The 24,958-nt window shown below is 23.7% G+C and overlaps 6 protein-coding genes across 6 annotated transcripts; 2 read left to right on the top strand and 4 right to left on the bottom strand. All coding sequences in view use genetic code 6, as the record gives it.

The window, feature by feature from the left end:
• Positions 1 to 97: 97 nt before the first annotated feature.
• On the top strand, positions 98 to 5,322 carry TTHERM_00332170 (amine-terminal domain cyclin; the record flags this gene model as incomplete). Its single annotated transcript, XM_001026584.1, has 4 exons — positions 98 to 319; positions 654 to 4,307; positions 4,642 to 5,178; positions 5,242 to 5,322. 4 exons carry the CDS (start codon positions 98 to 100, stop codon positions 5,320 to 5,322), a joined length of 4,494 nt encoding a protein of 1,497 aa, XP_001026584.1.
• Positions 5,323 to 5,975: 653 nt separating this feature from the next.
• Positions 5,976 to 6,592, bottom strand: TTHERM_00332160 (thioredoxin domain protein; the record flags this gene model as incomplete). The annotated part of the gene is made up of 3 exons (XM_001026583.3): positions 5,976 to 6,056; positions 6,124 to 6,205; positions 6,288 to 6,592. 3 exons carry the CDS (start codon positions 6,590 to 6,592, stop codon positions 5,976 to 5,978), a joined length of 468 nt encoding a protein of 155 aa, XP_001026583.2.
• A 364-nt stretch (positions 6,593 to 6,956) lies between these two features.
• TTHERM_00332150 (hypothetical protein) lies at positions 6,957 to 9,083 on the bottom strand (the record flags this gene model as incomplete). Its single annotated transcript, XM_001026582.2, has 4 exons — positions 8,872 to 9,083; positions 8,495 to 8,806; positions 7,938 to 8,421; positions 6,957 to 7,880 (listed from the first exon to the last, which is right to left on the bottom strand). Exons 1-4 carry the CDS (start codon positions 9,051 to 9,053, stop codon positions 6,957 to 6,959), a joined length of 1,902 nt encoding a protein of 633 aa, XP_001026582.2. The 5' UTR covers positions 9,054 to 9,083.
• A 1,663-nt stretch (positions 9,084 to 10,746) lies between these two features.
• On the bottom strand, positions 10,747 to 14,855 carry TTHERM_00332140 (cyclic nucleotide-binding domain protein; the record flags this gene model as incomplete). The annotated part of the gene is made up of 9 exons (XM_001026581.2): positions 14,568 to 14,855; positions 14,439 to 14,507; positions 14,243 to 14,323; positions 13,867 to 14,181; positions 13,201 to 13,542; positions 12,768 to 13,130; positions 11,961 to 12,656; positions 11,674 to 11,901; positions 10,747 to 11,610 (listed from the first exon to the last, which is right to left on the bottom strand). Exons 1-9 carry the CDS (start codon positions 14,712 to 14,714, stop codon positions 10,747 to 10,749), a joined length of 3,105 nt encoding a protein of 1,034 aa, XP_001026581.1. The 5' UTR covers positions 14,715 to 14,855.
• A 1,290-nt stretch (positions 14,856 to 16,145) lies between these two features.
• TTHERM_00332130 (hypothetical protein) lies at positions 16,146 to 18,992 on the bottom strand (the record flags this gene model as incomplete). Its single annotated transcript, XM_001026580.2, has 1 exon — positions 16,146 to 18,992. Exon 1 carries the CDS (start codon positions 18,861 to 18,863, stop codon positions 16,146 to 16,148), a length of 2,718 nt encoding a protein of 905 aa, XP_001026580.2. The 5' UTR covers positions 18,864 to 18,992.
• An 847-nt stretch (positions 18,993 to 19,839) lies between these two features.
• Positions 19,840 to 24,929, top strand: TTHERM_00332120 (transmembrane protein, putative). Its single transcript, XM_001026579.2, has 9 exons — positions 19,840 to 21,067; positions 21,126 to 21,519; positions 21,934 to 22,491; positions 22,544 to 23,098; positions 23,247 to 23,669; positions 23,852 to 24,205; positions 24,284 to 24,421; positions 24,497 to 24,622; positions 24,700 to 24,929. Exons 1-9 carry the CDS (start codon positions 19,959 to 19,961, stop codon positions 24,793 to 24,795), a joined length of 3,753 nt encoding a protein of 1,250 aa, XP_001026579.2. The 5' UTR covers positions 19,840 to 19,958; the 3' UTR covers positions 24,796 to 24,929.
• Positions 24,930 to 24,958: the final 29 nt, after the last annotated feature.

Genomic DNA, 24,958 nt, shown 5'->3' with positions numbered 1-24,958 from the left:
AAACAACACTCTTTTTTAATCATTATTTTAAGATATAAGTAAATACATATATTTGGCAAGTTAGATAAATAGAGAGACTCTAACAATCCGTCACACAATGTTTTCAAGTATAGCATCTTCAGCAAAAGGGAGTTAAAACAAAGAAATAAAAATCCCAGTTGGAAATTAATCATAAAATTGTTACAATTACTAATAGACTTTCCAATCACAATAATAATTATAATAGCCTCAATAAGCTTAACCTTTATAGCAAGGCAATTAACGAAAGCCCTCTATATCTAGTGTTGCGAGACCTTAGAAATTTTCTATTTCTATATAGGTAAAATATATTTATGAATATTGATTATGTAAACTATTAAGTCTAAAACCATGCATTTTTTAATAAACATTCACATTAAGACTTAATCTATATTATTTTAAGATTGAACGTTTGAGTCAATAAAAAATCTCTTAAGTATTTTAAAAGTTGAATTTGAAAAATTGCATGCTTTTTAACCTTAATAAATTACATTTAATTTTTAAAATTTACAAAAATGCATTAAGATTGAAATTATGTTGTTAAAATAATTTTTGAAGACAAGACATACAAAAAATTATCAAATATAAGATAGAAAACTTAATAATTATTAAAGCTATTTTTAAATTAATTTTAGAATAAAGACCAGTCTTTGCAATAAGAAATACTAAGTGATGATAGAAATTTAACTTATCATAAAAAAAAGCAATCTTATTAGCAGATGATCAGCTCAAACCATTAAGGAAGCATTTAAAACCAAAAGAAGAGTAAGCAAAGCATTAATTTAAACAATCTATAAAATCTTAATTTAGCAAGTACAAATAACAACATTATAAAGGGCTAATAGAATTAATAGAACTAATAAACTGCTTCGACATTTTCTATTCAAAATGCAAAAAATTAGTATTAATAATCACAATAATAATTTAGCTCTGCAACTCTTAACTCGCAAAACAAAAACTCTGCCAAAGATTTTATTAATTATAAAATCCTATAAATACAGGCTAATAGTAGTAAAAATTAATCTATTTCTAACGTTTAAATGAATGGGAATTTACAGCCTCAAAATTAAATTCAAACCTAAATGAATGTCTAAATTTAAGGTAAAAGCAATTAATTCCTTCAAAATCATGGAAGTGGAAATTCCAGTCAATAGCTTGTAATCACAAGCGCTAGACGTAACGAAAGTTCTTCAGTCAATGTAAGATAAAGAGGAAACGAATAAATAAAAAACTAAAATAACCGCTAAGATTAATCTGACTTGAAAGACTAAACTTTAAATCAATATGAAGATATCTTAAAAGAAAAGTAAAACATTTTGTAGCATCATTAAAATACAATGAATTAAACTCAAAGCAAAATGCAACCCTCATAATAACAAGTTATGATTAACAATTATACTTACCATACCAGTCAAAACAATTTAAAAAATGTAAGCAGTAATTCATAATAATCTTAAAATATAAATAACTATCATTAAGTTAGTAACATTGAAAATAACATCAATAATGCAAATACATAGTAAATTTAAGAAAGACCTAAACAAAATTCTTAATAATAAAATATTGGCTACTAAACCACCCACAATAATCATAAAAGTATTAACATCTAATAATCATAAAATTAAAATATAAATAATTACAATTGCAATATTGAAAATAATATTAATAGTGCTAATTTGTAACCATTACTTGAAAAAAATAAATTTAATGTTTAATAATAACACTTTAACAGTAATACTCTGAACTCATATTCCTTTCTCAGCAACAACAATAATATTAGCAGCACATCTAATTTTTCTTCTTTTGGAACACTTCCAAAAGGCACATCAGCTAGTATTTTGAAATAATAATAATAATAATAACAATAACAATAAAACACCCAAACAACTATTAATTCTATGCTATTGCATTTATAGTAAAATGACTTATAAAAAAATTACTTTTTAAATTAATAAAAAATTTAAAATAGCAGCAACAACGGTTAGAATTAATATGCATATTAAAAGAATAATCAATTAGAAATCAATTCTGCTTCTAATTTGGCTCTAACAGATTAAGATGCTTTGAAAGAGTTACTTAGCAAAACTACTTCAACAAAGAGTGCAATCAAAAACGCTGCCAACTACTTCTCTTCTCAACAACATAAATAATAAGTTTAAAATAATATAAATCTTTAATAAGAAGAGAAACCTGGATTTTAATCTGAGCGTCTTAACAACAACAACAATAATACAAACAATACTTAATTTATTCTTTAAAACCAAGTTGCTTAAAAAAAAAATGAATGTATAAACAATTAAAATAAAATCAATGTTCAATCTCACTTAAAGGTTTAAAATTAATAAAAAGCTTAAAACAATCCTAATAATTCTTAAGCAGTAGAACAAATGTACTAAAACTAAGCTCCCATCTAGAGAAAAATACAAGAAAAGATACAAAAATTTACATAAATATAAACATAAATTCAAAACTATAATCCAATCTAAACCTAAAATCTGACATAAAATTCTAATAAATCTCATTTAAAAGCAAACCCTATTTCTATATTGTCTTAGGTAAACTCGTATGGAATTGTAAACAATTCAAAGTAGCCAACACCAGCAATACCCTCAGTTTCTTCTGTTAGCAGTACTTAAAATCTTCATTAATAAAAAACTAATGAAACTCTTAGCAATTTTACTGTTTCTCCAAGTGTTCCAAGTACTTAAGTGCAAATTACAAATCAAATAGGATTATTGAGCTCTAATTCAAATAATAGTACTAATAATAACAATATAAATAATAATTATTATAGTAATCTAAGTAACAAAGCCGAATATCCACATATTTAAAATAATTAAATCGGAGTAAACAATATTAGTTAACTTGGATAGTTGTCTGGATAATGTTCTAGTAATAACAATAACACGACTCAAAATAGTGCCTTAAATTAAAATAATCATAAAAATTTGCTTTCAACTGCTATAAAATCCGAAACTACTCAGGTTTCTAATTTTAGTTAAGATTCTCCTCTTGTATGTAATGAAAATCTATCAGGAATTCTAACAAACAGATATGGCGATAATTCATAATTTAAAAATTTACTATCCTGCAAAAGCAACAACATGTCAAGTAATAATATCAATCCAGGAACTTATAATAGCAACACTTCAAACAATATACACTAAAATTCATCATCTTTTACTTAAACTTTATCAGAAAACAAAGACAAAATACAAAATAATATTTAAATTTAAAATTATATTTCTACTTAACATTAAACCTCTCAAATTAATTCAAAGATTGGAATCACTAATATTTAATTAATTGAAGAATACGATAATTCGATTCCTTATAGTCAATCATAGTAATCTTAAATTTTAAATAATTATGGTGCTTAGCCTAATAATGCTTCTAACAGTTAAAGCAATAATAATAATAATATTAATAATAGCAATTGTGGATTTAAACCTACTCATAAAAAGAATTTAAGCAATCATCTTATAAATAAATTAGGAGCTATTTGCAAAAGTGCCACTGAAGGATCATAAACCTATACCTAAAGTTCTCAAAATAACTCTTAAAACAAAGATTCTTTCAACAATAACAACAACACTTTAAGCAGTAATTAAAATAAAACTAAAAATAATACTGTTAGTATTAGTCTAAATAACAATAACACTAATAATCTTTAAAGTAATACTTTGAGTTAAGTCCAAGATTTAGATCTCAAAAAAGAAGATACTGTTGTCACAAATTATGAGTTAGAAGTTGTGGAAGAAAGCTTAAAAGATAGCATTGAGCAATTTAGTACTAAATAAAATGTTTAAATCAACAAAATACCAAATAACTTAAAATTAGATAAATAAAAAAATAAAGAATAAAAGGAAAGTCTTGAATAGCAGCTTTTAAATTTCTAGCATTAAAATATCTTAAGTGAGAATTTCGAATACAGAATTAAGGATATGAAAGAATAGGAAATAGACTATCTGCCAAATCCAGATTATTTTGATAATTAAACAGAAATTACTTGTATGATGAGATGCATTCTATTTGATTGGATGTTTGATGTTTGCATGAGCCTCATGCTAAAAAGAGAAACTGTTTATCTTTCTTTAAATTATGTTGATAGGTATCTCAGCTAAAAATAGGTTACAAAGCTTAACCTTTAACTTGTTGGAGCTGTTTCTCTTTATATGGCTTGTAAAATAGAAGAAATTCAACCTCCTTCCATTTCAGAGTTTGCAAAATGTACTGATGATGGTTATACAGTAGCATAAATTGTAGAATATGAACTGCTAATGTTAAAAGTAATTAATTTATTATTAAAATATCTTTTCATTCAAATAAATTTTAATTAGCTTATATAAAATAACAAAAATAATAAATACCTTACTTACTTATTAATTAATTAATTAATTAATAAAGCGATTTATCTCCAAAAGTTTTTTAAAATACAAATGAATTTGTTTGGAGGAAGATAAAAATTAAGAATAAATTAGAAATTACAATAATAATTAAGATAAAAAGCAATTTTTTAAAAACTTTTAATTTAGATAGTTCAAAAAATATATATGAATATTTAAAATATTTTTATTTTTAATTATTATTAAATAAATAAAAATAAATTATAATAATAAATAGGCTTTTGATTGGAAATTAAATCCACCAACATAAATAACTTGGTTGAACATGTATACTGAGATATGGGATAGATTCATAAAATCTAGTTTTGATAAGCCAAATAAATATCAAATAAATTTTGTTTAAGATCAAAAGATTTCAAACAAGAATTACTTAATTCTCTACAGAATTCCTGAATAGAAAAGTTACATGCTTTTTAGATAAATGGTGTAGATTTTGGATTTAATGTAATTAGATGCTAATGTATTAAGATTTGAAAGCAGAATGCTAATTGCTTCATTAATGTACTTGTAGCTAGGCATTTATTATAAATAATTCACTAAAAAATAAGTTCATTCAGGATTCAATGAAAAATACTTATTTGCTAATTCACTTAATAATTTCAACGAATACTTTAATTCTTTTTTGACTCAGCACTTCTAATTTAATCTGATTGACATACTTTCTACTTTGCAACATGTAGCAACTTTCTTTGACGTAGAATATAATTATTCACTTTCTCCAGCAGCCTAAATGATTGATCCTACAAATAACGAGGTAAATATTATAATTCACTTTAAAAATATATAATTAAATAAATTTATTTATTTATTTCAATAGATGTCTTATGAAGAATATTTATCCTATTAAACTTATTTCCCTAATGGTATTGATTATATAAGGAAAAGATACTGCTCATGAAAAAAAACAAAACTTAAAAAAATAAATTAATTTATTTTCAAATTTTCTTTAGAATAAATTATACTTAAAAATAAAATAACTAATTAACTATCTATCGATCTTACTTTATTTAGTATTATTTTATATTATACTTATACAAAAATGTAAATATAATTTATTTTCCAACTATTTTTACCACTAAAAATTCAAAAAATTTATTTACTTTATTCAAAATTTACACAAATATTTTTTATTAGATTTCTAAACACTTTACTTAGTTGTCTAAAATAATTCAATCAATTTATTTAGTAATTTATTTATTGTGTTTTAAACCTAAAATAATTATTTAAATTAAGGATTAAGTTTTTAATAAAAATTTAATTAAAACATTTAATACTATCCAAAATTTATTTAAAAAATTTCCTATTTTATTTTTAAGTTTAAACTAACTTTAATAAATTATAAGTTTTTCTATTTTTAATTTTATAAATAATTAAAATGGTTTCTAAAATAACTTTAAAGCTATAGATATAATTTTTTTATTTTTGATTGATTTGAATAAATTTTTTTTAGCTAAAAAACAATAAATAATACATACGATTTAAGATACTTATTTTATTAAAAAATTAAACTTTTTTAATTATCTAATTTAGGTGCTTATTTATTTATATTCTTCAATCGTCTAATTCAAAGAAGTCTTCAAGAAGTCCTTTGTTAAGGATTTGACCTTCAACTAATTTCTTGATGAATTTACCCTTTTATTATAATAGTGTTTGATTGATTAAAAACTAAAATGTATTTATTTCTTTTAAATTATTTTACCTTTTGATTGAGAAGTAAAGTAGGAATATTAGTTAACATAAGATCAGGGTGGTTTCTAATTGAATGAGTAGGAGTTCTCCATCTATTTTATAATTAAATGTTTTAAATCAAATTTTAAATTATTTTGAAACGGAGATATCATTAAAAAATCTAATTTAGTTTACTCTTCTCTTAAACCAACTAAAACTTCCAAAAAGGGAATATTAAGCTCAGCACATTTAGGAATAACAGTTGATTAAATAACAGGGTGAGCTCTGACGCAATCTCCACACCATGAGTCAGTAGTTCCAGGAACATTGTCACCAGTGAATAAAACTGCGAAGGGTTTGCCTTGTTACTTCAATTCGGTGTATTTGGCATCGAATTCTTTGTAGTTAAGGTGAATAACGTTGCTATGTTCAGCCATTTTGCTATATCTTTTGTTTATTATTGTTAAGATGTTAAAATATTTATTTTTTAATTTAATCATTTATTTATAAATCAATAATCTTAGAAATTTTCCTATATTTGAAATTCAGAAACTAAATCTGGAATTATTCTTAGAAAAAAAATCTTTCCATAAAAAAATTGATCATACATACATATATCATCATTATTTAGAACAGAAAAGATATCATGTTTTCAGCTAGAATTTAATAGAAAAATAAATTAATTACATTTCTTTTTGTGTTTTTGATTGATATTTTTATAAACTTTCTTTTCAAAATGTTAAAAAATAATAAAAGAATATACTAAACTAAACTAAATAACATATAAAATAAAATAAACAAGTTAGCAAACTCAAATTTTTTTCATCAAAATGACTTTATTAACCTTAATTCTAATGATTTTCATCAATTATGACTAACAAATGCACCAGGCTATTATGGATAATAACCTTATTGTTGTTGTTATTGTACCATACCATTTTAGGGAGGATATTATTGGGGAGGATATTATGCTTATTAATTAGGCTATTAATATCCTAATCCTGGCTATTATGGTTATTGAGGATTCTACCCTGGTTACCCCTATTATATTCCATATTATTGTTATTACTATTAACCTTATAATTACTATTATTAATTTTGTATTTAAATTTAGTTTGGCTGTAATTAAGCAGATCCTTGATTAGGAGGAGGATATTGAGGTTGTTATTAGGGCATTTAATTTCCATTTTAGTTTTAAGGAGGATATTAAGGTTATTAATTTTAAGGAGGATATTAAGGTTATTAACTTTAAGGAGGATATTAAGGTTATTAACCTTAAGGAGGATATTAAGGTTATTAACCTTAAGGAGGATATTAAGGTTATTGATTTTAGGGAGGATATTAAGGTTATTGATTTTAGGGAGGATATTAAGGTTATTGATTTTAGGGAGGATATTAAGGTTATTGATTTTATGGGGGATATTAAGGTGGTTAGTTCTATTGAGGTGTTATTGCTATTAATATTTTTAATACTTTTAATAAAATAATAAAAATAAGTAATTATTTACTTGGTTACATCAAGGGCTGATTTTGAGATTAAGGTTATTGAAACTAGTTTGGATTATTCATCGCAGGTGGTGGCATTTAGTTATTAACAGGGATTACTGTTTGAGCAACAAAATTTTAAACTGCAACATTTATTACAGGTTAGATTATTGGGACAAAGTTAGGTTAAGCAACAACTAATTATGAAGCAGGTACTAGTGGCTTCGAGTAGATATGTGTATCGTTTGCTACACTAGCGTTATCACTACAACATGAGCAGGTAGCATCGTTGACAGCTTCTACCTAAATATTAAAGAATTGACTGATTTAAAATCTGCTCTAAAATTATAAAAAATTTACCGATAGCACATAGGTAGAAGTAATTTTAGTTCCATGACATGTAGGACGAATAGAATATTTGCTTTCATTGAATTATACAATAAAATTCTCAGTAAATTCTTTTACTCCTTTTGCTATACATCCCTAGAGCTAAGTACTGTAAACTGGATGAGTTCTTGAAATAGTTTTTCCATCATCTGACCTATATATTAAGTGGTTATTTAAAACTACATTCAAAGTGTTTATGTTGACACTCAGATTTGAACAATCAAGATTTATTTTAACAGTCTACTATTCTCCTATAAATAAAGAGTCTTTGGCAAATGAAACATCCATCTTTACATTTCCCTAACCAACACAGCACCATGATGATATTTTTGCATTTACACTATGGTTATCCGACTCTGAAGTTTTAAATTCTTATAAAAAGAATTCTGTTTTTGTCTTCGAATTGCCATACTATGCTACCAATGTGTATTTTATTCTACCTCTTTCTTTGCTAAGTCTAGATTAATAAAATATTTGATAAAAGAACTTAAAAAACGAACTTTTTTATTGCAAAATATAAAAAAACATACTCATTCAAAAAAGATCCAGGCCAGTTCTTCTAAGAATTGAATTAGAATGGGAATTAGTATTAACCAATTTGCAGTTATCCAAGATTTTAAACTTGGTTTGTGATCTTGCAGTATCCTTTCCCTCTATTTACAGAGAAAAGTTAATTATTATTTTTTCTGATGTAGGGATATTTTCTTTTATTATGAAATATGCCTTTAGCAACATTCATGGCTCTTTAAGCAATACCTTCGTCATCGTCAGAGTCGCTACTATCATCAGACAAATTTACATCATTTACCCTTTCTATGTCACTCTCAGGTATGTTTAAAGGTCTTTTTGTTTTTTAATATTTTTCAAAATTGTTTCAATTTATAAAAATGTAATAATAATTTATTACTATTGAGGATTCTCAAAAACTTGAACTAAATCAACCCATTTAGTTTATTCTTTTCCTTTGATTTTGAAAACAAGCTATTATCCATAAACTGCATTTGTACAGATTATATTTACTGTTCCCTAAATTGGTTCACCGCAAGTGTAAATGTCTTTGCTGAGTTAAATCCAAATATTAGCTGCCATATTTACTAGTAATCTAATTTAGTATATCTACTAATTTTTGATAAAATATTAATAATTTATTAAATAATTATATTTGATAGATCATATTAAAAACCTTATATATCTGAATATTTTTTTTATATAAAAGATAAATAATCCCAAATGATTAGATTTTCTTCTATAACTGTTGTTTGAAGGAGAAGTGTATATAAAATAAAGTAAGTTTTATTATTAATTTCGAGTTGAAAGCTAATGCAAATTTCTCTAAAATTTTAGCCACATTTAAAATAAGAAAAGAAATTAATATATTATTCAGATAGAATAAATCTTATTGCAATTCAAGTAAGTTTTTCATCCTTTATTTTTTTGTTTTTGTAACTAATTTGTTAATTCAAAAGGAAATTAAAAATTTTCTTTATTAAATTTCTTTTAATTTTTCATGAATCTTAAATATTATCTTCGTTACTCACTATTATATTAGGACATATTAAATATTAAATATATTTTAATTTTTGATAATAATAATGTTTAAATTATCTTTGTTACTGAATGATTTAAATTTATTTTTACTTTTACTTAATAGAAAGCTTTTGTATATTTAAAACGATAGTAATAAATTTTTAGCCAAATAGGAAAAACAAAATTTCTCTAACATCAAAAAAACCTTCAGTATATTTTTTAATTTTGTTAAATACAGAAATAATATTTAAATTAATCAAATTAAATCAAACAAATAAATGGAACTAAAAAAAATGAGTAATATGTGTAATTATTTGGTTATTAATAAAATATTGTAAAGAATTATTAAAAATAGATGAAATTAAGCTAGTTATTGTGTATTAAAATCACAGAACTAAAAAATAATTTTATAAAATAGGTTTAAAGTGTAATTAAAATACATAAATGCAAAGTAAATTCATTTTAGTAAAAATACTGCACCTTTTATATGTGATTTTTAAGTGTATTTATATGATATATATACTCGAATTCGTTTTAAGTAAATCAAGCTTTTCATTAAATTAATTATGTCACTTCGTTGCAAATTAAAATACCCAGTATTATAAGTATTTTATTAGTATAAAGATTTAATTACATATTTTTATAAGTAAATTTATTTATTGACTCACTTAATTTCGAATTAATTTTTTCTTTTTTGCTCTCCTTCCTAAAAAAAGTTATTGTGGAATTGAATTATATTCAGATTTTTTTTATTTTTTACTAAATCTTGATGTATTTTTGATTTATCATATTTGATTGTAAATTCTTAACTAAAAAAAAAATGAATAATTACTTTAAATATTAATTACTATAATTCCTCTTAAAACCCAAAAATCATCCTTCTTGAATATTAATTTTAGATAATGAATCAAAATTAGTACATAAAAGTTTTAATTCAAAAAAGAAATGTTTTTTAAGTAAAAATTATGTTATTTATATTATAAATTATATTTTAAAAATTATTTAAATGAAAAAAAATGTTATTTTCATAAATAAAATGGATATTTATTTAGTTTATTTCACTAATTTTATTTTTTATGATGATAAATAAAATTAATTAAGTTGATTTTTTTGATAATTATTCTCTTTATATAAATAATAAAATATAACTTAAAATAAATTTACAAATAATTATTATTAATAATTTTTTCCGTTTTAATATAAAATAATAAATATTATTTACTATTGTTTATTAGAATTAATTATTGATATTTTTTCAAAAAGGTTAAGTAGCTAAAGGCTTTTTTATAAGAGACAAGCCCGTTTTTAATTTTTGTCTTTGTAAGCTAATTCTTTTCAATTGTTAGGAAGAAACACTTCTTTAGTTTTACTCAAAACTCTATCTTGTATTTTTTTCTAATGGAGATAAACCTTTTTAGGGATGTAATTTATCTTTTTTATTAGTAATAGGTGTTGCTTGCTGTAGTTAAATAGCTTTTGAAAATTTATCACCATTGAAATCTGCTGAAATAAACAATCCTTGAGGTTCTACACTTGAACTGTAATAATTTTAATGGGTTTAGTCTTCTTCAAAACTGGAATTTATATTATCTTTTTTTTAGTTTTTATTTCTGAAGGGACTTTAAAATTATAGTGCACTGTAATTAGAATATCTTTAGCTTAAAATTTTATCATCATTAATTTCTTCTTATTCTGATTTATTTTATTAAAAATTTGTGATAATCGTGCTTTAGCTAAAGACTTTTTAACTTTAAACATAACTAGAGAAATTTCCTACTTTACTTTCACTCTTTTAGTTCAAGTTGTTGCCGTTGTTTATACTACTGCCAATATTTTTTCCATTTTATGGCGTTTATATGCTAGCATTACTGAAATTACTCTAAATATGTTCTCTTTGAGAGTTTAAGACAAACAATGATGGTACACTTTAAATAGTAGGTGCAATAAAATAATTTTTTAGCTAAGGAGAACTTTAATTTTATGTAAGCTATTATTATTGTTATTAGAATACACCTACTTTAAAAATACTTCCTTTTGGCTAACTGCTTGCATTTTTTTTGGTTTACGTTCCTTCACTCTTAAAACTACTAAATTTCACAACATTTATTGGTTATATTCCCTATTTATATTTATTTGAGTATTTATAATTTAAATTAAAATTAAAATAAAAGATGATTATTACTTAAACTGAGTTTCTAGTAAATTGATTTCCTTAAGCTGATTGTGGAGTTCCCAATGAGTCATTTGTGATATTGTGTTTATTACTTTTAGGTGTATTTTCTTATTAAGACTTGCTGAATAAAGTATTAAATAGAGTATTTGGATTAGAATTTGATATAGCTATGCCATCTTAAACAATAATATCTGATTCAGCACTTTCTTTAAGATATTTATTTTTTATTTAGTCTATCTAATATTTTAATTATAATATTCAAACTTAAAAAAATGAATAATTAATTTTAAATATACTTTTTTCTGCAATACACTATTTCTGTTATTGATTAAGTATTGGTTGTTTGTTTAATTTTTTTGCATCACTCTTAATTTGTGTTACTATTTCTTTTTAAATTATTCAAGATATCCCAAATCTAATTGAGGCGATTCCTTAGGTCCTTACTAAGCTTTATTCATTAATTTTAATTTCTCAAGCAAATTTTCCATAAAATTTTATTCAAAATCATGTTATTACTGATAAACTCTGCTATAAACTGGATCAAGAGGTACAGGTAAAGGTTTGTTTGTATTTGTATTTGAATTTGAATTTGGATTGAGATTGAGATTGTTAATAATTTATTTATTCTCATTAGGATCAGTAAAATTATTCCTCTATACAACAATTGGTTTGTTAGTGGAAATTGAAGAATTACTTCCAAAATTTTACTTGAATTATTTGAATTCATCTTCTTACTCTTCATCTTGGTCAATATTAGGAATTTAAACTTATTACTAAGATGCAAAAGCTTTTTGTTTTCTAGAAATCCCTGTAAATGGTCTCTCTTTAAGTTAAAGCTATAACTATTAGTTTACTTATTCCTCACTTGGTATTAAAGTTTATGAATTAGTTTTTTAGCCTTAATTTTACTTTTCTTCAAACTCTTTGATCATTTCCAATCTTAATTTTACAATGTCATCCTAGTTCTGGAATTTATCATTTTTTTAAACTCCCTAATAAGAATATAAAAGTTAATTTAAATCAATACATTTGAATAAAAAATTAAATTTTATGAGAAATTAATGTTGTCTTTAAGTAATAAAATTGCAAATAATCTTATTTACCTTAAATACATTTTTATTATGCACATCAACCATGGATGATTTCATTTAAGAAAACAAATCAAAATTTTTTAATTTATTGTACTCATGGAGAGTTTCTCCAACTTCAATCATATTTGAAGGTTATTAGTTTTTTGAAAGAATATAGTTGACTGTTTTTTTTCTATGTTCTTCTTTAAGCTCATACTCATTTAAAATATCTTATCTTAGATTTGGAAATTTGAACATAATTATTGACTTTTTAATTGTATAAAACCTTGCCTAAATTGAAGAGATAGTTATGGTATAATTGTAAGGTTTATCTTCATTATCGTATAGAATTTCTTCACCAAAAAAGGAGGGATTACTCAATGAAGAAATCTTCAGCTATTTTAAAACAATTAAGTTAATATAATAAATAATTAAAATTAATTTTCATTTAAATCAATCATATTACCTTCTAAATATCATGATAGTAAATATTTTTTTGGTTGACATAATTTTTCTTTATTTCAAGCTAACCTTCTTTCAGGACATATAATTTGTCTCCAATCTTTCCTTCTACTGTAAGTTGTTATCCTCTTAAGCCACCTTCCTCCTAAAAGTAGAAAATTAAATCGTCTCTTGTCTAAGTTGAATTGATTAATTTAAGTTAAGGAATTAAGGATGTCAAAATTTGAGCTTTTTCTTTTCCCTAAGAGGAAAATGTATCTTTGAATTTTTAAAATTCTCTTTTCATAATAATTATAAGCTAAGTTTAGTCTTCACGAGCTAAAATAGTTGCTCCTCTTTTAGCTTTCTATAAATAAAATAAATAATATCTTATTAATTGTAAATTGTACTATGTATTTCAAAATAAATCAGCAAAAAAGGTTTTTAAAAATAAATAAAAAGCTTGAAGAAATTTTAATATAAAAAGCTATAAAAATAACTAGGATTTCCTATGAAATATTTATTTATTAATTAATTCGCTAAATATTTATTATAGAGTTAAATGATTGGATTTCGACAAATATTGTTTAATGTAAATTGGAAGTATATTTTTTGTGATTGATTTGTAAAAAAACAAAAGTTAATTTTAATTTAAACTAATGACAAGATTAATCTTAAAATTAATGAATACTCTTGGATCGGTTTCAATGATAGCAGCTTCTCCAAATCCCTAACCTTATTTGAGAGTGTTTATCTCTTTGCCATACTTTTGAATTTCAACAGCAAGAACATCTGGTGGTTACTCCTTCTCTTTCTTTTGTTTCCCTTATGCTTCTTTCTTTTCTTCATCTTACTATTATGAGACCTAAAAGACATTTGTATCAGTTGCTTTTACAATAACTACAGAGCCTTAAGCTATGACATAAAATTTATTATTAGAGGGCTCACCTTGCTTGATAATAGGCTATCCCTTTTGATATGTTTCTAACTGCATTCCTTTGCAAAGCTATTATTTTATGAATAGTTAACAATACCATACATGCATATATTATAGCTATCAATATTACCATTAATTTTGCACTTGGTTCAGTATCCTTACCAAATAATTTGATAATCGATTCATATTCTTGTATGTTTTGGAGTATTAGCTATTTATAAAATAAAAATATTAGCTATTTCCTTTTCAACTAACTTTTATTTTTGATAATAACATCGATTATGTACTACCAAATAAAAAGGAATTAAAAATATTAAATCAAAAACCTTCGCGTCTGCATCTGTCTTCACTTTTCTCAAAACTGCATTGAAAAATTTCTCCTAAGCTATTCCTTTCTGATATATTTTATTATACAAAATGAATTTAAATGCTTTTAATAATATTTTTATTTATACTTCTATCTCTATGTTTAATAAATTTTGCTATTCTATCTCATCTTATTTTTTTTATGCAGTTGCACTAGATAAAGCATTTAGTTTGCCCGCCATAGTGGCAAAATTCTTCATTTTTTTCATTACAGCATTTTTTTTAGTTATTTCCATTTTTTGCTCGTTCTTCAAGATGTATTATTAGCTATTTTTAAGATCTATTATATTATTTTAAAGTATATTTATTTGCTTTTATTCAGTTTTGTTAAGGTTAATTTATTTAATCAAAAATCCTTATAATTTTTACTAAATAATAATCAATCTATTGAATTAGTGAATACTTTTTATTTTATCAAATCTTACTAAATTTTTTGTTAATTAACATAGATAATACCACAATCAGGACTTCAGGATTTGGATTTATTTTACTTTTTATGCATTTTTATAATAACCATATGAGTTATAACTATTGTTTTGTTAATTTAACGTAATCTAATCCAAAAAAAATAAATTTTCTAAAAAATGCCTACTTAATTATATTAATTTATATTTTTTCTTATTTAATATTACTTTAAAATTGAAAATCTAAATGTTTGTTCATAATAATTTAGATTATTTAAAAAATTTTTAATATTTATTTTTTATTATTTCTTTTCTTAATAATAATTTTTTAAAATTATTTTTCTTTAAAACCTGATATTTCTAAAAATTAATTTATTTTTATTAAACTAATATAGGTTTTAATTATTAGTGGGTGGGTATTTTGAATTAGTTTTTCTTTAAATTTTGTTTATGTTATTAGTCATACATGATTTTACATGCATAATCAAATTAATTTATTAAATGTATAAATCTCAAATATTACCTTTATAAAATTTATATTATTAACTCAAAATAATTTTAATTTTTAGGTTAAAAATTGCTGTCAAATTTAACTAATATCTGGAAATTTAAAATTATAAAATAATTATTGTTTATTTATTAAAATTTTTAAAATTAATAAACATAAATATGAATAATAATTAATTATATTTGTAATAATCTAGCTAACTCATAATATAAAAATGTACATTTCAAATTTATTTTATACATAAATTTTAAGGAATAAAATATTCTTCATTTAAGATCAATTTTTATGGATTTTGACAAAAATATTATTCAGTAATAACTTTTTTGGTTGAATAATTATTAAATTTAGATTTCAAAAATCACTCTTACTGTATTACTTATTTAAAATATTTAAATCTCAAATATTACCATTATATAATTAATATTAATAATTCAAAATAATTTTAATTTTAACGATATTAAAATTGTTGTCAAGTTTAAATAATGTCTTGAAATTTAAAATTATAAAAAATATTTTTTTATTTATTAAAATTTTTATAATTAATAAACATAAATATGAAAAATAATTAATTATATTTGTAATAATCTAGCTAACTCATAATATAAAAATGTACATTTCAAATTTATTTTATACATAAATTTTATAGAATAAAATATTCTTCATTTAAGATCAATTTTTATGGATTTTGACAAAAGTATTATTCAGTAATATCTTTTTGGTTGAATAATTAATTATTAATATTTAGATTTAAAAAATCACTCTTACTGTATAATTTATTTAAATAGAGCTCTAGCCTAGCTATCAATAAGTTACTGCTTTGTTTAAGTCCTTTATCTGTTGTCTAATGAAGGATTTAAAGATCTATTTGAGTTAGACTTACTCAAGTTACCATTTTATTTCACTTGATTTTTATCAGCTGAGTTAGACACTTAGAAAGACGGAGATTTTTGAAGACTTTATTTCATGTTATCGCTCTCTGATTCATTCCTTACTTGAGAGGAGCTAAGAGTTTTTTATTATTGAATCTGCTCTACTTACTTAGGTAAACTTGTTCTATTATCTTTTAAGTTAGCACTATAGCTTATGTTATTTGTGTTATGGCTACTTGTGTTGATCTTATTAAATTTTTCTTTAGAGCTATTTCTGAAAATTGTTTCTCTAAATGGACTAACTTCTGCTTAGGGATTTAAGTTTGTCAAAGACTACTAATGGATAGTCTCTATTGCTTCGGATATTTAAAAGTCGTTTCTTCCCTTACTGCGGGTTGTAGTTTTTAAATAGTGAGTAGCTGTTTATTTAATTGTAATATTTTCAGGTATTGTGATATGACTTAAATTTTTTATTTGTGATGATTCTTCTATTTTTTTCATAATTTCTTTGCATGAGGTTTCTTGGATATTTTTAATCACAGCCATTTTGTCAATTAATTTATAAATAGATGATATTTTAGGGAAATCAATTATGTCCATATCTTCTACACTGTAAACGGGTACATCTCTTTTGTAAGACTGAAGATAATCTTACCATTATTTTAATACAGTATGTATATAAAGACTATTATTGAATTCATCTAATTTCTAATTATGCTTAAAGCTCTACAAGTCAAACCTTAAAGCCTCTTACAAAGGAGAGATTTCAGATATTAACTTTTAGTAGTGAAGCAGCTCTTAATCATATTACCTTTTGACTTCTTTCTTAATTTCTAACTCCTTCAAATCAAGTTGCTGACGGATTTAGCAAAACATTTAATTGATTCTTTTATTTAGAGTAACAAAATTTTCTTGTAATAGCTTTGAATTTAGCTGGCTGCGAAGAATATTGTTCTCTAAATATTGAGCTTTAGATCTCAAACTTTCTTTATATTTATTTATGTCCTTCGTAATAAATTATTAGCACATCTTCAGAGGTAATATTGTTTTTTTTTAGAACTTTTAACTATTCTCATAAACACAAGATGGGCAACAGAAATTTTAATCATTCTCATCATACAAAGACATAAAATCGCTATGCATTTTGCATCTTAATTCCAGTCCTTTTTCAAGCTCTTAGTGCAGCTAGTTAATATTTGAGAAGTGATTTTGATGAGTTAGGTAAGTATAATTCTCCTTAAGAATTTCATTTCTTTTGTTTACGTAGTAATAATAACGCTTTTTGGCTTCTTCGTCATGGTTAAGCAGATTATATGCTTGTTCTGTAGGTAAATTTTCAATAATTTAATCTGATTAATTTACTTAAAGCTTTTATGCTAAAGTATTGCATCCCTCACCACTTCTAGACGATTGCTAACTCTCAACATATATTAAATTGCTATGAGTATTCTATTAACTAGACTAATCTTAAAACGTCAAAAGGTTTTCGTTTTAAGTTGGCAAGCTTGCTTAAACAACTTAAATATTTGAAGCAGAATCTTAAAAGGGAGCAATAAAATTTGAGGTCTATTACACTTCTTCAATGTTGTTATTAGCATTATTATTGTTAAAGTTACTTTTTATATAATTCACTTAAGACTCTGGTTCTACCACTTTACTTCCTACTATTTAATTTTAGTAAATGCTTTTAAATTCTTGATTTTTATGTTCTTATTAAGAATTTTTATTAAAATTATTTTATTATTAAATGTTAATGCTTTAAATTGTTTATGGAGATTATTTATTTATGTATTATTGTGCTAAATTTCCTAATTGTTCTTTTTTTTATTTGTCGCACATTTATATGCTTTTTGCTTTTACTGGCTCTTCTCTTGATTTTTTATTACTACTTTTCTGTTGAGAGGCACTAAGAATTTAAATGTAGTTCTGATAATTTTAGCTATGCTACTAATTATTTACTGTTGCTTGCTCGGGTTTATGGCTACTCTTTAAGATAGAAGATGGTTAAGTGCTTTTAACTTGGTGAGAGCTATTTTCAAATAAACTATCTATTGTATTCATAAGTTTTTAAGGAGTAGAAAACTAAAAGTTATTTGGGTCAACAACATTGTTTTGATAATTAAAAAGCGGCCTGTTTTGTGCTGCATCCTACTAGCTAGCCTAAGATCTCGAATAAATACTGCCTTGACGGGATCCAGGTAATACATTCATGGAAGAAAACTCTTATTGAGTTTGTTTTTTTTTAGAATTTTTTAAGGTTGGTGAAAAATATTGCTAAATTGATTTTTTTTCAATGTTTTTTTGAGAACTATTTCTTAGTTTTTAAGGAGAATTTGTGTAGCTAGGGGCATGTCCAGTAAGCTTCATACAAACGCCCTCATCTACGATTAAATTGTGAATGTTAAAAATTCTAGTAAGATTTTTACACAATGGACATACAATCTTAAACTTAGCTTGTATGAGCTAATCTAATTCAGTTTGCTAGAGCACTTTTCCACAATCAAGGCACAATTTATGACTGCAGTTAAGATTTATAGCATTTTTAGGTTCATTTTTACATAAGCCGCAAAAACCACTATCCTTAATTTGTAAACTTCTTGACATTTTTTTAAACTGTAAATAAAATTTTATCAATTTTTTTCTTTATTAATATAAAAATCTAATCTATTAATTAATTGATTGTGGAAAAACTAAGATGAAATTTATTTTCTTGCTAGTTATTTGATATAAATTTCAATGATTTATAAATTTTATTTGCATTATAAATTTAATGGTATTTGAATGCTCCTACAAAATAAAATTATTTATGAAATAATTAGTATATTAAGGATACTAAAATTTATTAGTTTTTTATTAATCCGTCAATCAATGGTTATATTTTTTCTAAAATGCTCATTCTATATTTGATATTTTGTTTTATTAGTATTTTTATTTTAAAAACCAAAATTTGTGTACAATATAAAATTTATTCATTTAATTTTAAAGCCATATAAACATATTAAAAAAATAATATCATGCAATTTTTTTAATTGAGGAACAAAATATTAATAATATTGCATTAATTTAAATTAATTATTTTTTATAAATATTTTTAGTTTGAAAAATAAGTTTATGTATGAATAAATACCCTAATTTAAAATAAATAAATAAATAAATAAATAAATAATTGAATAAGTACTTCAAATAAAATAATATATGCGATTCAGAAGTAACTAATTAGCTAACTTTTGACATTAAAATTAATTGAAAGAAAATGTTAATGCTTTTATTTTTAAAAATACATGTTAGAATATTTTTAGTTTATATCTGTTATTTTTTAAAAGAGTGAGATCCAAATTAAAAAAACTAACTTTTAAGTAATCTAAAAATTGTGCTTGTTAAATTTATAATGTTTTTAATATCTACTTGAATTTCATTTGGTATAAGGATGTAAAAAATTTTGAAAAATAAATGCGAATTTGTGATAAATATTTATGATAAGTTTGCCATTTATCTTTGATAATATTGACTAACTAATTAACATTAGGATTTATTTGTTAATCCATATTCAGTTTATATTAAAATATAAGTAATTAATTGTGTCAAATAGAAAATAAGAAGAGCAAAACTTTAATAATTTTCTTTTATAAATTAAAAAGAAGACCTGTATTTAACAAATTTGAGTAATTTCTTAAAAATAAAGGTATTAATTAAAGACAGATGGCAAAACATTAATTAAAAAAATCCCTATTTCATGGAAATCATTTTTTAAAGAAATTTGTCCCTTTATTTTTAATGATTGATATTGCTTTTTGTGCTCAATTAGCAAGCGCATAAAATAATACAATATTAAATTAGATTGATTAAGATTTGAAAATATAATTACAAGATGATCCTTGCACCTTACAAAATCAAAATTATGTAAACTATGAGTTTAGTTTCGATACAAGCTGTGCAGAGATAAAGATATAAAATGTCATTTTGACCTTCAATAAACCTAATACAGAAGCGTAAAATGGCTATAATTTACAGCTTTAAGGAAATGTGATAATAGATAATTTAACAATTATAAAATTAAATTAAGTGCAAGATGTAGATTTTGAAATAAATTTATAAATATAATTTTCTAACAGTCTAAGTATCAGTAATTCTAATATTTAGGGTTTATAAGATTGCATTCTGAATTCTGATAGCAATTATATTAATGGGAATTTGTAGAACAGTTCAGTTCAGATATAAAATACTAATCTAACTTCTTAAAGAATTTTGATTATGGCAGGAGGTGTGTCTATAATAACTTCGTAGTTAATTTCTCTTGAAAATTTTTGTAAAACAAAATTCTGCAGCTGCGATAGTTTAGTTGGTTGTCCTTTAGATTCTAATGCATATTCATTTTATACTTCTTCAAATGCTATTTATTTATCTCTTCTTTAAGATTATGATTTAAATTCTTAAACATTTAATATAAGTGCCTCTCTAAGTAGATATAATTAGCCAGATTTGTACACGTTGCTAAGCAACAACGTATTCAACGACTAAAATCTAATGAGGGTTTAGCTTTTAATTTTTTCATTTGGTAATTTGGGTATTCAAAATAGCAGCTCACTTGAAGCTTCAAATATTGCAATCTACGCTTAATAAATTACTTAATAGACATCTCATATAACAACCACTGGTAGAGGCTGTCCAATATCAAGTGGTTTAGGCTGTGGGGTTTATGATTAAAGTAATAGCATTTCATGTGGAAGCACAGGAGGTTCTTATGGAGGTTAAGGAGCTAATGCTCAAAACATCTCTTTAGTTTCCAGCAATATATGCAATGAAATTCAGTATACTATTTAAATAGCAAATAAATATTATTTTAAATTTATTTATATAATTAAATAGGTCAAGACCGCTATATGGAAACCCTTTTAACCCTATTTTTGAAGGGTCAGGAGGTGGAGGTGATGAAACCGATACTAATATATCTCAAAATAGTAGTTCTGGAGGAGGTGTCATTTACTTAGAGAGTATACTTTAAGTTTATATAAACTAAAAATCAACAATACAATCTAATGGAAATGGAACTAACGATAAAAATTATAGTAATGGAGGTGGTTCTGGAGGATCAATTCAAATACATACACAATACTTAAGTGGTAATGATTCCTTAGTTATGTCTAATGGAGGAGATGGGTTCTTCTAAGGAGGGCCTGGATCAGGCGGTCGTATTAAATTGAATTTTACATAATGGGACAATCTCACTATTTGGACTATGCTAAGTTACGATACAATTGAAGTAAATTATTTAAAATAATTTTATGTTTGTGATTATTTATTTACAGGAATGCAATTTAGAAAAAAATATTAATTATTTTAATAAGATTTTAGATAAATGATTTGCTAAATATGTAATAAATCTTCATTTTTTCAGATTTTCGATTTATTTGCTAAAAAACTGATTTAAAATCATACAAAATTAGAAATAATAAATATCTTTAAATCAAGAAGAAATCTATTTTAAATCAAATTCAAATGGAGCTTTGAATTTTTTTTTTGTGGAAATTAAATGCATTTTAGATCAGCAACCTCAAAATTTTTACTTTTTTTTTGAAACATAAAATTATATTTAAGTTATCTTAAAAATATTTTTGATTTTATTTCATAATTTATAATTTTAATTCACAAATAAACATCAAACTTAAATAAATAGGTTATAACTAATTCAGGTGCGTCTATTTTAAACTAATAGACTAAAAATTAGAATACATCTCCTTTATATTTGCCTTAACAAAGTTAAGTAGAAGCTTAAAATGGATCAATAATGACCAGTCCCTGCCCTAAATAATACTAAATCACTTAAGGATACAAATGTGAAATCTGCCCTCCTGGCTTTTATAACCTCTACCTTGGTTGGTCTAGGTGTTCTCCTTGCTAATATAGTGGATCGCATTTTCACTACTAAAATAACGTTAATTAAAATGATATTTGCAAAATATAATGTAATGAAGACTATACAAATGTCAATGAAAAATGCCTAGATAGTGCATAAGCTTTTGTTCATAAGGTTGGTGGATGGGATGTCATCATCCCTGTAATTACATTCTTTGTGTGCTTAGCTTCGTTTGTATTTTTTAAACATCTCAAAAATAATAAAAGAAAGCGCACAATAAGCGATTTCAAACTTTAATAAGCTCTTTACAACAATAATAGCAGTCAAAACAACAACAACAACAACAACAACTATAACAACAATATATACGATGATCAAGTATGACTTTAGTTTATTTTTTAGCATTTGTTCATTTATTTTAAAATTAAAGGAATTCTAATTGGAAAGTCAAAAAAGACCAGATTTTCATGTTGAGGATCTGCCTTATCATATGAAAAGAATATACTTGCATGGAGAAAACACACATAAAAAACCATGGAAGCTCATTCCATAAGATGAAGAATTTGAAATAGATGAGCTAGCATAAACATTTAATGATTTAACAAAATATTCTAAATTTTAAACAAGAATTTTATGGTTTTTTAAGCTAATTTACATAGTCTCCTACTTTTGGTTTTCGAGATATATGAAGTAAAAAAACCTAATCATCCTAAAAAAAGTTATTAGAGAACACAAGGTAATGAAAAGATTTTATTAAAATGATGAAGATGCGGAATAATATAAGTATAAACTGTCTACATCTCAAGATTTGAGTCTAGCCTATATAGATATTTTTAATTATAATATTTCTGTATTAAATTGGCAAAACAAAACTAATTTTCCAGTCTGCTTAGTTTTGGCAGGAAAAGGCAGCTTCATCAGCCCTTTTCATGTTTGTATAGATGATCCTCTTTGCAAGTCTCTTTACTTCACATTTTAACAACAGGTAACAAATTCTATCGAAAATTTTGACTAATGTAGTTGTTTTTATTAATTTTTTCTTCTTTTTCAAATTATTAAAAGAAGAAATAGAATTTATTTTAATTTTTAGAATTTAATCAAATCATTTGTTAAAGACAAATGTTTTAAAATAGGATGAAATGGATTCTGATGAAAATATATTGAAATTTGAAACTTATTTGAAAGAGTTTAACTCTCTTGCTAAGCTTATTGATTACTCAACTAGAGAGAAAACTTTCTTGGAAAACTTTTCAAAATTGGTTAAATATGTGGACAAATAAAATAAAAAATTTTTTTCACATTTTGGAATAGAAGCAGATATTTGTATTCATAAATTAGTAAGAGATAAATATATAAGCAAGCACTAGAATGCAAATTTATTTAACTACAATGAAAGAAATCTGTAATCTAGAATTATCATGCTTTCATACAAGGATTAGGGAGAACTAATAAATTGCTTAAAAGATACTCACTACCTAAAGAACTACTCGAGATTCTATGAAATAAAAATATCGTTGAATTTTTACATAATAGACGAAATTATACACAATGATTAGGTAATTTATTAAATTCATTCATTACATACTAAAGAGTCTTTGTTTGTTTGTTTATTTATTTATTTTTTTTTTGTTTGTTTGTTTCTTTCTTTATTTGTTTCTTTGTTTGTTTCTTTGTTTTTTTTTTCGTTTCGTTCTTTCTTTTTTTGCTGAATTGAATTTATTTTAAAAATAATTTTTAGGTTGAAATAAAAACTGAGCACAACATCAATAAATAAATTTAAACTTATATCAACTACGACTAATAAGATGAAGAAGTTAATCACTTAAGAATCAAAGTCATGAAAAAAAATTACAGTGAATCTTAAGAAAGAATCGAAGCGTTTATCCCGAGATACGATTAACTAAACTATGATGATGAAAACTAAAACGACTCAGTTGTAGAAGAGAGAAAATGCCTCTGGCTCGTTCTTATATTTTTCTATTTGAGGAGACTCTTCGGTGTCTTCAAGAGTTCATTTTTGGCCTACAGATAAACTCAGCTAAGCACCAACACGCTTGGCATACTCATGTTCGTTTCGATGATGTTTCACTTCGTATATCTATATATTAAAATCGTTCATATATATGAAGTAACCAATTAATTTTTTTATTTTTAACTTAAACAACTACAGGTTAGTGTCATTTGCACATTCATCTCCTTTTTCATCATATCAAGTGACGACGGTGCTTACAAAAAGGTTGAAATCTATATTATTTTGATAATATATCCTTTCTGCTTTGCGATTTCTCCTCTAATTATGATTGTTTGGGTATTTATTTATTTAATTCCTTTCCCTATTTATCTCCATTCATCAACTAATTCCTTTATGTTTTTTTAAAATTAGCTTGTCAAGCACACAGAAAAAATAGGAAAAACTTTCATGCTATTTAATTATAATGCCTTTTACACATACATAGCAATTGCCATCTTTGGACTACTTGACATAGTAAGAGAATAAGACACAATGCATGTAATTAATTTAAATTACAAAATTTATTAATTTAACATTTTTTTTATTAATATAATATTTATGATTTAATATTATAGATACTTATTGGTATAGCTAAGATTATTGGTTTATTAACAACCTGGCTTATGAGTTACTTCGGGTCAGGTTACATTCTTCTACAAGAATTTATTTGATCAAATAAATATAAATAATTAAGATTTTTAACAAATATTAAATAAATAAATATATAAAAATAATATTAAAATGTCTAAAAAATTAATTTATAAATTTTGTAAGTGTTAATTATAAATATCAATTATATTTATTTAATAAAAAAATATTATTTACTAAATTATA

Source organism: Tetrahymena thermophila (genome assembly GCF_000189635.1).
Source record: "Tetrahymena thermophila SB210 genomic scaffold scf_8254010, whole genome shotgun sequence".
In the NCBI taxonomy this organism is placed as follows: Eukaryota; Ciliophora; class Oligohymenophorea; order Hymenostomatida; family Tetrahymenidae; genus Tetrahymena; species Tetrahymena thermophila.
This window is presented reverse-complemented; position numbering and strand designations above follow the sequence as displayed.